At 43.3% G+C, this 16618-nt stretch overlaps 1 protein-coding gene across 1 annotated transcript in view; it reads right to left on the reverse strand.

The window, feature by feature from the left end:
• Positions 1 to 14164: 14164 nt before the first annotated feature.
• Positions 14165 to 16618, reverse strand: part of cfap161 (cilia and flagella associated protein 161) — a 46234-nt gene continuing 43780 nt past the window's right edge. The window contains exon 7 of the mRNA XM_072564803.1: positions 14165 to 14717. Coding sequence (XP_072420904.1) covers positions 14519 to 14717 — 199 coding nt within the window. The 3' untranslated portion in view covers positions 14165 to 14518. The remainder of the gene's footprint in view (positions 14718 to 16618) is intronic.

A 16618-nucleotide genomic window follows, 5' to 3' on the forward strand; every position in this document is an offset into this window, starting at 1 on the left:
ATAGCTTTAAATTGAGGGGTGACAGATATAGGACAGATATCAGAGGTAGTTTCTTTAGTCAGAGTAGTAGAGGCATGGAATGCACTGCCTGCAACAGTAGTAGACTCACCAATTTTAAACCTATGGATGATAATGGAATAGTGTAGGTTAGATGGGCTTCAGATTGGTTCCACAGGTCAGCACAACATCGAGGGCCGAAGGGCCTGTACTGCGCTGTCATTTTCTTTGACCTGAAGTGTTAACTCTGATGTCTCTCCACAGATGCTGCCAGATCTGCTGAGTGTTTCTAGCAATTTCTGTTTTTGTTAGTGACTTTTACCTTTTCCTTTGTCTGCCTGACCATTTTCCTCTCTCTCTGGGTTCCATCTCCACCTATCGTTTACCCCCCTCCCCTCCCTTTACCCCATCTCCAGCATATACATACCAACCTTTTCCTAGCTACAAACAGTTCTGAAGAAGAATTACTGGACTCAAAATGTTAACTCTGATTTCTCTCCAAAGATATTGCCAGACCTGCTACATTTTATTTACCAATTTCTGATTTTCAGCATCTGCATTTGTTTTTTTCAACTCTTAATTTTGTCTGGTTCTCTGTTGTACTCTCTGCTTGACACCAATCATACACATCCTTTCCTGCCTCACTCAACTCAAGCTTTCGTCATTGTGGGAGCTGTGGATTTGCTTGCCCTCTCTTTCTGCTTCAAGGGAGTGTACTGCACCCAGACCATCTTCTCTTGAAAGACAATCTATTGTTTGGATACAGTTTTGCCTGACTTTAATTTACCTGCATCAGATCCATTCCAACTCAACTGGCCTTCTCCCAGTTAATTATCTTTATTTGGTTTGCTTCTTACTCTTTTCCATTACTAACCTAAACCATATGGTGCCGTGATTACTGCCCGCCAAAAGTTCCCTGACTGATGGTTGGTCCATTTCATTCCCCAGATCTAAATCCTGCAATGCTGCCTTCCATGTTGAAGCACACTGATTGTGAAAGTTCTCATGAACACACTGTAAGGATTCTTTCACCTTTTTGTCCTTTGCACTGCTGCTATGCCAGTTTATATTAGATTATTTAAAGACCCCATGTTAAGGGGACAGTAACAGTGTGCTGATGTTACTGTGTGACTAATACAGGTGCCTGGACTAAAGCTTGGGGACACCAAGCAGCTGAGGAAATTTAAATTCAATTCAAGTTTAAATTCAATGGATTTTAAGAAAGGCAAGTCTCAGTAAATGTGACCAGGTAATTATCAGATGCTTGAAAGTACACATTTGGTTTAGTAAAGCCCTTTAGGGAGTGGAATCTGCCATCCTCGCTTGGTCTAGTGTATAGATAACCTCGGAACCACAACAAAATGGTTGACTCTTCACTGTCCTCTGATAGAACACCTCAAATCTCTCCGCTTAAAGGCAATCAGAGGTGGCCTTACCAGTGATGCCCACATCCCAAGAACAAATATTTTAAGATTACCCTTGAGTTTCTGCAGCAATATGCAATTTCCTTCCAAATGTGTAACTGTTTATTTTTCTCACCTGTTAGTATCTGTAAAATAGACATTACAAAATAGTACTTCTATTTTTTCTGAGTTCTAATGGGCAAGATTTTGTCTTTGACCCTTGAGGACATCCTCTCTCTCTCTCTCTCTCTAACTCTGTAATATATCATTCATCAATACAGTCTCCTTCCTTTATTTCCCTTTCTTTCCTGCACCTTGAAACCAGGGACATTTAGTCAGGACAGTGTCATTTAGTTTGTATAATTGCCCCATCCATATTCATACATGGCTATCTTCACCTGCAGCTTCTTTACCAAATTCTGTTTTGATCATTTTGGGCCTTATTGCATTTCATTTTATTCTGACCCTTTCTAATACACCCCTACTTCTGCCTCTAATGTTAACTGTAGCTCCTTGTGTGCCTTTTTAACCTGATTTAAGAACTAAATTGTTGCTAATTTCCAGTTAAAGGAACATGTTTAAGTTTGTTCCAAGCACCCGATTTTACTCTCAGTTTCAGATCAATCAATTTTACTCACTTTTGGGTCCTTCGTATTTCTGTATGAGTATTCTGGATCTCAATTTCAGGCACTTTTATCACTCACGGTTCCAAACGTTCAATTTAATTATTTTTTGGCTAATGAGTTGTGTAATTGGAAATCCTGCCCTTCTGTCAGTTTCTAATTGATGTTTTAAACTGAATGATCTGTTGGACAATTGCTGAGAAATAGCAACTGGCCTGCGATCTACTCAGCAAACCACTTATTGTCAGCATCAAGGATCCATCAGGTACGTATCAATTAGTCCCTACAAAAATCTCAGACTTTCTGACCCAAATCCTCAAGATCAGACAAGAAGCTGCCACTTACTTTAAGGAGGTTTTCCAGTGCAACCTTTGGGTTGGGAGGCTTGCTGTCCAAAGCAAAGCAAACCACACAGGCAGCAACACTGACACCAAACTTTCTCCCACTGAAGTAACTGTCCTAGTCCACAGTTCAAAGCTTACTAGTCAAGCAGGTGAGAATTATGGGATGGGTAGGTGGGGGAGGTCTGGCCTTTGGGGGAATCAACGGTGATATCAGATCCAGGGAGGGGTCAAGAGGCTATTAGGAGTCTCTATGAGCTGCGGAGAAATCAGGTCTATGAGAGGTCAGGGTGAGTTGGGGGGGGTGAGGTTATATCTGTGTGTTTGGATTGGGGACTGGACATTTATTAGGTCGAGGTGATGGGGGTTTGAAGGTCATCTGGTGCCTCTGTCTGCTTGGACGTTGGTCAGATTTTAGGAAGGATAAAGGAAGGTTAGAGTACTGGAGCCCAATCTGAACCCTGGTTACCTTCACAAGTTAGTAACTTCAAATGCACCAAAGTCCCTGACCTTTAATGCGAGTTTGTGGCTTCCAGACGCTGGGCAATTCTGTGGAGTCAGCTGTCTTAGAATTTCCATGTGGTCCTAATGTGTACCTCAGATTACATTTCAGGAACAGTAATCTTCATGACTCTGAGCTGATCTGAAGTGGAACCTGTCGATATTAATTTCTCAAGCCCCACATTCATCAAAAGGGTCTCACTGAGCACTGCCTTTATTTTCACTCAGTTCTGACTGTATTTTAATGATTTTATGAAGCTGAACACTAAAGTTACTTGGAAAAAGAAATGGAAGATTTGCATTTATACACTTTAAATATTTGAGGATGATGAAACTGATGAAGCACCTTTTCAAATGTAGTCACTATTGTAATGTGGGAAACATAGCAACCAATATGCATACAGCAAGATTCTACGAACAGAAATGTAACAATAATCTGATAATGGTGGTGACTGAAGGACAAATATTGACCAAAACACTAGAGATGACTCTCCTGTTCTTCTCCAAAGTTAAAAATCACACAACACCAGGTTATAGTCCAACAGGTTTAATTGGAAGCACTAGTTTTCGGAGCACTGTTCCTCCATCAGGTAGTTGTGGAGTACAAGATCATAAGACCTTGTCTTACACAAGTATAGGTCTTACGTAAGAGCTACACAACCCTCTCTCAGGCCAAAGTGGGTACTGCAGATGCTGGAGATTACAGTCAAGATTAGAGTAGTGCTGGAAAGGCACAACAGGTCTGGCAGCATCCGAGGAGCAGGAAAATCGGCAGTTCCAAGGCCCAAAAGGAACCTTCTAAGTATCGCCTGCACTTCCATACCTTTCATTTACTGCATCTGCTGCTCCCGATGTGGTCTCCTCTACATTGGGGAGACTGGACGCCTACTTGCAGAGTGTTTCAGAGAACATCTCCAGGACACCCGCACCAATCAACCCCACCGCTCTGCAGCTGAACATTTCAACTCCCCCTCCTGTTCTGCAGGGCCTGGGCCTCCTCCACCACCACTCCCTTACCACTGGACGCCTGGAGGAAGAACGCCTCATCTTCCGCCTCGGGACCCTCCAACCCCATGGCATCAATATGGACTTCACCAGTTTCCTCATCTCCCCTCCCCCCACCTTACCCCAGTTCCAACCTTCCAGCTCAGCACTGTCCTCATGACCTGTCCTACCTGCCAATCTCCCTTCCCAACTATCCGCTCCACCCACCCCTCTGACCTATCACCTTCACCCCCACCTCCATCCGCCTATTGCACTCTCAGATACCTTCCCCCAGCCCCACCCCCCTCCCATTTATCTCTCCATCCCCGAGGCTCTCGACCTCATTCCTGATTAAGGGCTTTTACTCGAAACATTGATTTTCCTGCTCCTCGGATGCTGCCTGACCTGCTGTGCCTTTCCAGCACAGCCCTCTCTCCCTGTCTTGCACTGGGAGAGTCAGTCTATATTGAAGTAATGCTGAACGATGCTCATAGCAAAGCACCATGCTCTGACAGATTGCCCTGCACTTGCTGGTGGTGGATGGGAGAGGTCCTTCATTAAAAAGCCACAAGTCCAATGGAGGGCCCCTTAAGGTTTTACATCCTCCAGTTTCTTCACTCCATGAGCACTCAAACCCCAGGCCCTCACCACCCTCATCCCTGTCATGTCAGCCAGTGAGCCTGGCACCTGGCACTCCTTGCAATCTCTGCTCAAAATCAATCTAACAATGTACACCTCTGTCCTGACACGCTGCACAGCTGCAAACCTCTGATTGGCCAGCAAATCTTTGAAGTGGGACTGTCTGATCCAGAACACGAGACGTTCTGTCTCTAGCAATGCCAGTCAGTGGCATGGGAGCAGCTGTGTCCCCCTTTTTATTTGATGTAGGGGAGTTGGCAGGGCTGGGTTGCAGTGTCTGGATTGGAAATGCAATCATATACAAAAGGTTTTCCTAGTCTGCTCAATTCATATGCCCTCTACCATGAGGTGTGCACACAATGTTGACAGACAGATGGTTACACATGTTCATTTGGCATTTCCACAATTGAGGCGGATGCTGTATGCGGTTGGGCCAAAGGGTGAGGGAAATGACAGTTGAGGGTGAGAGGGCTTAACAACTATGACAGAACTGGGCTAATGTCCTAATGACCAGAGCTGGGTCTTCTAACCCGCCAACTGTAGCTGCAGCTCCAACCTCATGTCTGAATCAGGAGGCAGTGACCATGACGTCTGCCCACACCTGCCTATGGGAGACTAAAATTCCCAAAGAATAGGAAACTTGGGAAATTGAGAACACAGCCTCAGGAAGCGGCCTGACCCACATTTCCAAAACTGAAGATGACTGTTTGGTAAAGTATTAGGAAAACCACATAGAATATGTAAGACATTCCACACATAAGTGATTGATAAACTCTTGTGGTATTGTCCATGGGAAGTTAAGACCTGTGCAGATCAATTAACAGTTTTAGCTTAATAGGCCACAAAAATAACAATAACCTGGGTGTAGGTTTGCTCACTGAGCTGGAAGGTTCATTTTCAGACCTTTCACCACCATACTAGGTAACATCTTCAGTGAGCCTCTGGCTGAAGCGTCATTCGAAGGCTCACTGAAGATGTTACCTAGTATGGTGGCGAAACGTCTGAAAACAAACCTTCCAGCTCAGCGAGCAAACCTACATCCAGAACCTCAACCTGAGCTACAAATCTTCTCAAAACTCGCTAATAACAATAACCTCTTCAAGCCCTACAGAAACAGAGCTACAAAGGGAGTAATATCAGAATTAAGACCAAAACAGAATAAACCCGAAAATGTAAGTTAAAACAAATAAATTAATAGTCTTCACTTCACAAAGGCAGTGTCTTTGCAACTGATTCTTCTCTGATGTGCGACTGACAGTTAATCTGATTGATACTACCACAGTCTCCTTTTTCTCAAATTTTCCTAGTCATTAACAGTGCAAACTTTTAGCTGAAACTGCTTAAAGTTCTGACTTGTCTGAAATTGGCCAGAATGTTATATTGAAAAATACTGAACTTCACCAAAGAGCTAGTGAACTGAATATATTTTAATATTGTGTATTTGGCTCCAATGGTGACAAACAATGCTGACCACCTTTTTAAAAATGTGTTCATGGAACGTTGACATTGGTGGTAGAGCCGGTAATTATTGATCATCCCTAATTGTCCTCGAGAAGATTTTACTGAGCTTCCTACTTGAACTGCTACAATCCTTGGAGTGTAGGGACACTAACAATGCTGTTAGGATTGGGAGTTCCAGGATTTTGACCCAGTGACAGTGAAGAAACGGCGATATATTTTCAAGTCAGCATGATGAGTGGCTTGGTGGAGAACTTGCAGATTGTGATGTTCCTATGCATCTGCGGCCCACATCATTCTCAATGTTAGCAGAACTTAACACATCAGTGCGAGGGAGAAGGTTGAAGCATTTGGATCCATCTTGGCCTCTTCCTGAGGTCTGCAGACTTAATTCACACCATGTGATATTAAGATATATTGGAAGCACTGAATACTACTAAGGCTGTGGAGTCCTGATAATGTTTTAATAATGGAACTGAATTCTTATACTACAGAATTAGCAATTTTCATAGTCAACTGTCCATGTACAGCTACAATATCTTCCCAGGAGAGTGGAAAATTAGCTAGTTATATCCTGTCCACAAAAAGCAGGACAAATTCAGCCTGGCCAGTTACTGCACCATCAGCATCTCAATCGTCAACAAAATGATGGAACGTTTTGGCAAAGATGTTATCAAGTGGCACTCACTCGGCAATAACCTCATCACTGGGGTTCAGCTTGGATTCTGCAAAAGCCACTCAGCTTCTGATCACATTACAGCTTTAGTCCAAAAATGGGCAAAAGAACTGAATACCAGGGCTGAGCCCTGGGCATCAAGGCTACATTTGATCAGTTGTGAGGGCAGTCAATCTCACAGCTGGTTCTGGAGCACAGGTCATCAGTCCCATTGCCAGAATGTTGCCAGGACTCTTGGCATTGGCAGTGAAATGAACCTAACTTTTTCTTATTTTAAAGGTAGATGTGATGTGACTGGTCAAACTACTCTATGTTAAGCAAAATACAATTTATTTAAACACTATAGTTAAAATACAAACAAAATAAAGAGGAAGTTAGCATAACTTAACTATTGGAAAACTTAACCAAATAATAGATATAGTACCTATTACTAATTAATTGTTCCAATGTAGTAAGATCCCACAAACACACCCCTTGCCAAAAAGGTAAATTCAGACATATAGATTCTTACATGATATTTTCCAGTCCAGGAGGAAAAAAATTCGAGAGATTTCAGAGCAAGTCACAGTTATGAATCATTTACTGAAACTCCAACTCCTTTCGGACCCAAACATTGTCCACCCTAGTCCAGCACTGGCACCACCACATTTTGTAATGACGTGCAGGGCTCCCTCATCACTTAGGTAGAAGACATCTATTAAGCCTCTTCCCCCATTAGTTATTGAATAACCCACAGCCATTCATGACTGGATGTAACAGAACTGTCGGGCTCAGATTGGGCTCATTTGTTGTGGGGTTACTTAACCATATCAATTGCATAATGCTTCCACTATTTGTAGCTTCACCAGGTTGACGCCTCATTTTAAAGTGTGCCTAGTGTTGCTCCTGGCAGGCTCCCCTGCACTCTTCATTGAATCAGCGTTGACCCCCACGCTTGATGATGATGGTAGAGTGGGAGATATGCCAGACCGTGAGGTTGCAGATTGTGATTGAATACAATTCTGCTGCTGATGACTTAGTGTCTCAAACATGCCCAGATTTGGTTCGCTCGATCTGTTTGAAATCTGGCCCACCTAGTAACAGGCAATATAATAGAGGCTATCCTCAATATAAAGACGGGACTTAATGTCCACAACATATATGGGGTGATCACTCCTACCAGTAGTCTCACAGACCTGATACAGGCAGATTAGTGAGTTCAAGGTCAAATAGAGTTTTCTCTCTTTTTACTCCCTTATCTCCCATGTAGAACACTGTAGCAGTCATATCCATCAAGACCTGGCCAGCTTGATCAATAGTTGTGTGACTTAGATATGCTTGGTATTGGATGCTGAAGACCCCCACCGACAGTACAATTTTGGCTTCGTCATCCTCAATGCTTCCTCCAGAAGTCATTCAACATGGAGTAAAACTAATCAGCAGGTTGTTTTGTGCAGTTTGCCTTGATACCATCAGAATTCATAGGGTGCAGAGTCATAGAGTCATAGAGATGTACAGCATGGAAATAGACCCTTCGGTCCAACCTGTCCACGCCAACCAGATATCCCAACCCAATCTAGTCCCACCTGCCAGCACCCAGCCCATATCCCTCCAAACCCTTCCTATTCATGTATCCATTCAAATGCCTTTTAAATGTTGCAATTGTACCAGCCTCCACCACATCCTCTGGCAGCTCATTCCATACATGTACCACCCTCTGCGTGAAAACGTTGCCCCTTAGGTCCCATTTATCTTTCCCCTTTCACCCTAAACCTATGCTCACCAGTTCTGGACTCCCCGACCCCAGGGAAAAGACTTTGTCTATTTATCCTATCCATGCCCCTTATAATTTTGTAAACCTCTATAAGGTCACCCCTCAGACTCCGACGCTCCAGGGAACACAGCCCCAGCCTGTTCAACCTCTCCCTGTAGCTCAAATCCTCCAACCCAGGCAACATCCTTGTAAATCTTTTCTGAACCCTTTCAAGTTTCACATCTTTCCAATAGGAAGGAGATCAGAATTGCTCGCAATATTCCAACAGTGGCCTAACCAATCTCCTGTACAACCGCAACATGACCTCCCAACTCCTGTACTCCGTACTCTGACCAATAAAGAAAAGCATACCAAACGCATTCTTCACTATCCTATCTACCTACGACTCCACTTTCAAGAAGCTATGAATCTGCACTCCAAGGTCTCTTTGTTCAGCAACACTCCCTAGGACCTTACCATTGAGTGTATAAGTCCTGCTAAGATTTGCTTTCCCAAAATGCAGCACCTCGCATTTATCTGAATTAAACTCCATCTGTCACTTCTCTGCCCATTAGCCCATCTGGTCAAGATCCTGTTGTAATCTGAGGTAACCCTCTTCGCTGTCCTCTACACCTCCAATTTTGGTATCATCTGCAAACTTACTAACTCTACCTCTTATGCTCGCAACCAAATCATTTATGCAAATGACAAAAAGTAGAGGACCCAGCACAGATCCTTGTGATACTCCACTGGTCACAGGCCTCCAGTCTGAAAAACACCCCACCATGACCCTCTGTCTTCTACCTTTGAGCCAGTTCTGTATCCAAATGGCTAGTTCTCCCTGTATTCCATGAGATCTAACCTTGCTAATCAGTCTCCCATGGGGAACCTTGTCGAACGCCTTACTGAAGTCCATATAGATCACATCTACCACTCTGCCCTCAACAATCCTCTTTGTTACTTCTTCAAAAAACTCAATCAAAGTTTGTGAGACATGATTTCCCAAGCACAGAGCCATGTTGACTATCCCTAATCAGTCCTTGCCTTTCCAAATACATGTACATTCTGTCCCTCAGGATTCCCTCCAACAACTTGCCCACCACCGAGGTCAGGCTCACCGGTCTATAGTTCCCTGGCTTGTCCTTATCACCCTTCTTAAACAGTGGCACCATGTTAGCCAACCTCCAGTCTTCTGGCACTTCACCTGTGACTATCGATGATACAAATATCTCAGCAAGAGGCCCAGTAATCACTTCTCTAGCTTCCCACAGAGTTCTCAGGTACACCTGATCAGGTCCTGGGGATTTATCCACCTTTATGTGTTTCAAGATATTCAGCACTTCCTCCTCTGTAATATGGACAGTTTGCAAGATGTCACCATCTATTTCACTACAGTCTATATCTTCCATATCCTTTTCCACAGGAAATACTGATGCAAAATATTAATTTAGTATCTCCCCCATTTTCTGTGGCTCCACACAAAGGCCGCCTTGCTGATCTTTGAGGGGCCCTATTCTCTCCCTAGTTACCCTTTTGTCCTTAATGTATTTGTAAAAACCCTTTGGATTCTCCTTAATTCTATTTGCCAAAGCTATCTCATGTCCCTTTTTGCTCTCCTGGTTTCTCTCTTAAGTATACTCCTACTGTCTTTATACTCTTCTAAGGATTCACTCGATCGACCCTGTCTATACCTGACATATGCTTCCTTCTTTTTCTTAACCAAACCATCACTTTCTTTAGTCATCCAGCATTCCCTTTCACCCTGACAGGAATATACTTTCTCTGGATTCTTATTATTTCATTTCTGAAGGCTTCCCATTTTCCAGCCGTCCCTTTATCTGCGAACATCTGCCCCCAGTCAGCTTTTGAAAGTTCTTGCCTAATACCGTCAAAATTGTCCTTTCTCCAATTTAGAACTTCAACTTTTAGATCTGGTCTATCCTTTTCCATCATTATTTAAATCTAATAGAATTATGGTCGCTGGCCACAAAGTGCTCCCCCACTGACACCTCAGTCACCTGCCCTGCCTTATTTCCCATTGATGACTCCCAAACATGAGGGGCAACTTTTTAACACATAGTTTTATTTATGGCATGAACTGCCAGAGGAAATAGAGAATGCAGGTACAGTTACAGCCTTTAAAAGACATTTGGATAAGTACATGAATAGGAAAGTTTTGGAGGGATATGGGTCAAATGCAGGCAGGTGGGACTAGTTTAGTTTGGGAACGTGGTTGGCATAGACTGGTTGGACTGAAGGGTGTGTTTCCATGCTGTATGACTCTGACTAGATAACTCCTTCCTGAGGTATACCACTATACTGCCAATTCTAGTGGGTCTCTCCAGCTGACAGGAAAGGGTAAACCCAGGGATGGTCTACAAAGTTGATTCTGTGAATACAAATATATCAGGTGGTTGCTTGACTAGTCTGAAGAACAGCTCTCCCAATCTTGATACAAAATGTCAGTAAGGAGGATTTTGCAGACTTGACAGGGCCTGGGATAATCTTATGGAAAGATACTGACAGGACAGAGTTAGATGGTGGCCACAGTCAATTGGGTTTGTTCCTGATCTTAACCAATGTGTTTATGAAATGAGATCCTCTCTGGAGCAGTCAGGTTAGGCTATGAAATTTCTTGTGGCAGGGTCGGGTCTCTGTACTGTGCAATTTTCTCTCATAAGCTGCATCCACCACATCTGTTGTTTTCTACTATCTTTCTCAAGCAGTTACAAAACAAGAACTGGACTCAGCCTTAACTTCAAGAAGACTCAAATCCTTTACCATTTCCTGCCAGATCAAATTCAAGTCTACCCTTCCATTAAGGTCAATAGAGAAATCCTCTCCAATTGTGGAACATCTCCCCTCTCTGGGAAGCTACTACTCATCTAAAGCCAACATTGAGGCAGATATTCAATATTGCATCCAGTCTTAAGAGTTCCTCAGGATGACAGTCTTCAATCACAGTGACAGCCATGATGATATCAAGATCCTTATGAATAAGGCTGTTGTCCTTTCAGTTCTATATGGCTCCGAAACTTGATTCATAGACGCCACCTCAAGACCTTTCAGAAGTACCATCAATGTTGTTTGAGACAGATTTTCTGTATCAGCTGGGAGGGCAGGTGTACTAACATTAGTGCCCTTGAAGCAGCCAATAGCACCAGCATCGAGCCATGATCATCCAAAACCAACTCCATTAGGCTGGCCACATGCTTAGGATAGCTGAGTTCCAAAGTGCCAAAAGTAAATTATCTTCACCCCACTCAAAGAAGGCACTCGAACGAGAAGAGAGCAAAGGAAGTGTTTCCAAGATCCCTGAAGGCTTCCCTCAAGAAATGCAATATCAATGTCAACATTTGGGAGACCCTCATTCAGAAGAAAACAAGTTGGAAGAAAGTCCTGTGTGAAGGTGCACAATTCTTTGCAAACACCTGATGGCAAGAGGAAGTGTGGAAGAGGAACAGGAAAAACAAATGCCAATGATCTCAAGGACAAGGACTAGTTCCACCTCCTGAAAGCATCTGCCAAACATGTTGTCAAAGATGTGGCTCTAGGATCGTGCTCATCAGTCACACTAGGATCCAGAGAACCAATTATCAGTGACACAGAATTTCCGAGATAGATAATCATTCTCATTAGTGAGTGATGCTGCTGACAATGACAAAACATCCCTCCTACACTTTACTTCATTCACCACAACTTCCAGCATCATACCTGAGAACCTCTGTCTTGGTCTCTGAGCCGGAGGTCTGGACCTCGCTTTCCCACATAGTACTTTTGAAGTACTCAATGGAAGTGAGTAGAGGCTACATTCAAGAAACATGTTCCTGATCAATATTTGAGTGCGAAACAAGCAGCTTTCTGTTTTAATCTGTTTAGATCATCATAGTAACTGGTTAGACCTGAGATAGCTGTCAAATCCACTCTTTCAAACAGGTCTTATGAAAAACAAAGCTCATTCAATACCAGTTTTCACCCTTTCATCAGCAAAACCCCATCAAAACTGTTCAAGACTGTGCTGCATCACAGGTGTACAAGTTCCATTGTCATTCAATGCATGCACAGATCCAGCAGGGGTCACTGAATAGTAATCAAATCAGTACAGTAAACCACAAATAAGTTTTACTTCCCCACCCCCAAATAGTTGCACAGGAAAACACTATGCCATACATCTATCCTAATGGAGACTGACATCAAAGTTTGGAATTTTTCTGAACTTCACTGTACACCTCTGAGCTTTCGGATGTTTTAACATAAAATTAAAAATTTGTGAAATGTTTTAAACTATAATACATCATACCGTAATTAATCAATTTATCTCCATTGAATCAGTCCTGTAACTATATTTCCACTCTGATTCTTTGTCTCTTTATTTTTCTGCCTTCCTACCATTTTTCTCTTTCTCTTTAAGCCTTCAGTGTCTCATGCTCTCATTTCTAGCTCTGCATTATAAAACAAGAAACTGGCAACATCATGTGGTGAGTAACAGAAACTGCAGAAAACATTTCTTGATCCATGTTGTAACTCTGGTTGTGAGTTGTTTCAGTGTTTATAGCTTGCTGGACAGTGAGGCTTTGAGGTGCCAACTATCATCATTTTTTTTGGCACTATTAACAATCACATTACTAAATCTGCAATTCATAAAAACCTTTGTTGCTTCCTATTATTTGTAACAGCAACTAAAGAAGTGTTCAGAGCATTATAAACCTCAATGTTGCCATACTTCTGTTAATCCCTCTCCCCCAGTTCAGAAGGTAATTTGGTTCAGGTTACACTCTTGAAACTAAAGCAGATAATCTAGTTGAAATTCCAGCTCATTCCAGCTGTGCTCAGTTCAGTAATTTGTGGGACAGCCCATCTCTCAGGATCTTTTAAGTATGAGATCGTTATAATTCTAGCAATGAATTCAGGAGAAGTTTTTTTTTCATTCAGAAAGTGATTAGAATGTGAAACTTTACCATAGCGAGTAGGTGAGACAAACAGCATAGGGAACTCTACAGTTAAATGCATAAACAGAAGTGAAAGTTATTCAGAAACGAGTGGAAGGTAATTGAAGGATGTGAAGCATCAGAAAATGGCTTGTTTCCATACGGTACATACTCTACAACTCTATTCAACAGGCAATGCTGGATTGATTGATGAAGCAACAAGAATCTTATTTTGTTTTTGATTCTCTCAATCAATTGTACTTTCACGTGAGACCTACATAATTTCCAGCTAAGGCGAAATCCCCACAAGGGGTTACAGGGTTGGCAGGGGTGGTTCTGGATAGGATGGTTTTCAAAATAGCAGTACAGACTCGATGGGCAAAATAGCTTCTTTCTGCACTGTAGGAATTCTATAATTCTATGCAAGTGCCGTGCTCATTGACAGTAATTAGCAACCCCCATATGAGGGTTGAACAGGTTGGGCTCATTTCTACTGGAGCTAAACAGAAAGAAGAGCGATTTCTCTTTCTCTCAGAGGATTGTGAGACTTTGGAACGCTCTGCCTCAGAAGGCAGTGGAGCTGGGGTCATTGAACTTAAAACAGAGGTGAATCATTCTTGTTAGATAGGGGAATTAAGGGTTATTGAGAGTAGATGGGAATGTGGAATTTGAAACACACTGATCAGCCGTGATATTTTTGAATGGTGGAGGAGGCTCAAGGCTCCTGTTTTGTTTGTTTCTGTGTATGAAATAAGATGAATAATAAAATAAACTTCATTGACAGCCAACCAGTGACAAAGTAAAGATCTAAACATGATCCTGTTTTCCTCTGCTCTTTTAGTATCTATATAATTGTCTACAAGTTGAAGAATGCAAAATAAATCTCTTGAAAAACTAGCTGATTTATTAAAATAAGTGTAATCATGCATTCTTACATTTGTCAGTATTTCATTCCTTTGCTCGTCACTCCTATATTTTGTTGCATTTCAATCAGCTTAGAGAAGTTTAGCAATGAACACTATAATTTTTGCAGGAAATAGCAGAAACTTGCAGCTTTTACAAATGTGTTCTATGTAATGATGATCCTCCTGGCTTCCACTGAAGCTCATAATTGCTGATGTTGTTTACAGAGTTGTAGACTGGTGGAATATGGAGGAGGAAGTGAGACTTTCCTATTCAGTAGACCAGAAGATACAAAACCTCTAGCTCAATCAATGAACAAGTGGGTGGTTGGGTTCAGCAGCTGGGTGAAGGCTGACTACGCTTCTTTGTTGGCATCTCATCCTCACATAGGGGAGGAGGTGCATGAAACAAGGTGCCATGTGGGACTCCAGGATCTCCAGTGACAATCACCCAGTGGTTCAAGTCTTCTTCCGCTCGATGGCTATCATAGAAGGTGTTGGCAGTGATTTCATATTCTCTTCCAAATGCAGTCCTGTAATAAAATATTTCCAAGCAATTTAGGTTTGACAATTCAGTCCTTTGTCATGTGCACTGAAAGATTTTCTTCTTCATCAAAACATTAACAGGAACAAAACCTGAAACAGGAAAATATTAACAGGACAATATTCAGCCTGGAGCTTGGTGACCAGTGGTGTTCCACAGGAATCGGTTCTGGAACCTCTGCTCTATGAGATTTTTATAAAGGACTTGGATAAGGAAGTGGAAGTGCGTTAGTAAGTATGTCAAAGGTTGTTGGAGTTGTGGATAGTGTGGAGGGTTGTTATAGGTTGCGACAGGATGCAGAACTGGGTTGATAAATGGCGGATGGAGTTCAAACTGGAAAAGTATGAAGTGATTCAATTTGAATGCAGAATACAGGATTAAAGGCAGGATTCTTGGCAGTGTTGATGAACGGAGGGATCTTGGGGTCCATGTCCATAGATCCCTCAAAGTTGCCACCCTAATTGATTAGAGTTGTTAAGAAGGTGTACGGTCTATTGGCTTTCATTAGCAGGAGGATTGAGTTTAAGAGCCACAGCTTATGCTGCAGCTCTATAGAATCCTCGTAAGACTGGAATATGGAGGGCCGAGAGTGTGTTGCTGGAAAAGCACAGCAGGTAGGCAGCATCTGAGGAGCAGGAGAATCAACATTTCATTCATAAGCTCTTCATCAGGAATGGCACTTGTGGGCCAGGGGTGCTGAAAGATAAATAGGAGGGGGGTGTGGGGCTGGGGGAAAGGTGGCTGAGAATGTGATAGGTAGATGAAGGTGGGCGGTGAAGGTGATGTGTCGGAGAGGAGGGTGGAGTGGATATGTTGGAAGGAAGATGGACAGGTCAAAAGGGCAGTGCCGAGTTGGAGGCTTGGGACTGGAAATGAGCAAACTGGTGAAATCTACATTGATCCCGTGTGGTTGCAGGGTCCCAAGGCAGAAGATGAGGCGTTCTTCCTTCAGGTGTTGGGTTGTTAGTGTTTGGCGATGGAGGAGGCTCAGGACCTGCATGCCCTTGGGAGAATGGGAGGGGGAGTTAACATGTGTTCGACCACAGGGTGTTGAGGTTGGTTGGTGTGGGTGTCCCAGAGATGTTCCCTGAAACCATCCACAAGTTGGCATCCAGTTCCACGATGTGGAGGAAACCACATTAGCTGCAATTGATACTATAGGTGATGTGTGTGGAAGTACAGGTAAATTTCTGTTGGGTGTGGAAAGATCCTTTGGGGTCTTGGATGGAGGTGAGAGGGGAGGTGTGAGCGCAGGTTTTGCAGTTCTTGCGTTGGCAGGGGAAGGTTCTGGGAGGGGGGTATGGGGTGTTGGGGGGTATGGATCTGACAAGGGAGTTGCAGAGGGAATGGTCTCTCCAAAACACAGATAGGGTGGGGAGGGAAATATATCCCTAGTGGTGGGGTCTGACTGTACGTGATGGAAGTGGCGGAGGATATGCGATCTATCCAGAGGTTGGTGGGCTGGAAGGTGATGACCAGAGGGGTTCTATCCTTGTTGTGATTGGAGGTTTCAGGTATTTATTTAAACAATACACACCTTCAATTGCACCTCTGCCCATGAACTTCACCCCTCCAATCGCAACAAGGGCAGAACTCCCTGGTGATCACCTTCCACCCCACCAACTCTGATACAACGCATCATCCTCCACCACTTCCGCCACCTGCAAACAGACCCCACCACTAGGGAAATATTTCCCTCCCCACCCCTATCTGCATTTCGGAAAGACCATTCCCTCTATGACTCCCTTGTCAGATCCATGTCCCCCACCAGCCCAAACTCCACTCCCAGAACCTTCCCCTGCCAATGCAAGAAGTACAAAACCTGCACCCACACCTCCTCCCCCTCATGTCCATCCAACACCCCAAAGAATCCATCCATATTCAACAGAA

The sequence above is a fragment of the Chiloscyllium punctatum genome, chromosome 48 (assembly GCF_047496795.1).
Source record: "Chiloscyllium punctatum isolate Juve2018m chromosome 48, sChiPun1.3, whole genome shotgun sequence".
In the NCBI taxonomy this organism is placed as follows: domain Eukaryota; kingdom Metazoa; phylum Chordata; class Chondrichthyes; order Orectolobiformes; family Hemiscylliidae; genus Chiloscyllium; species Chiloscyllium punctatum.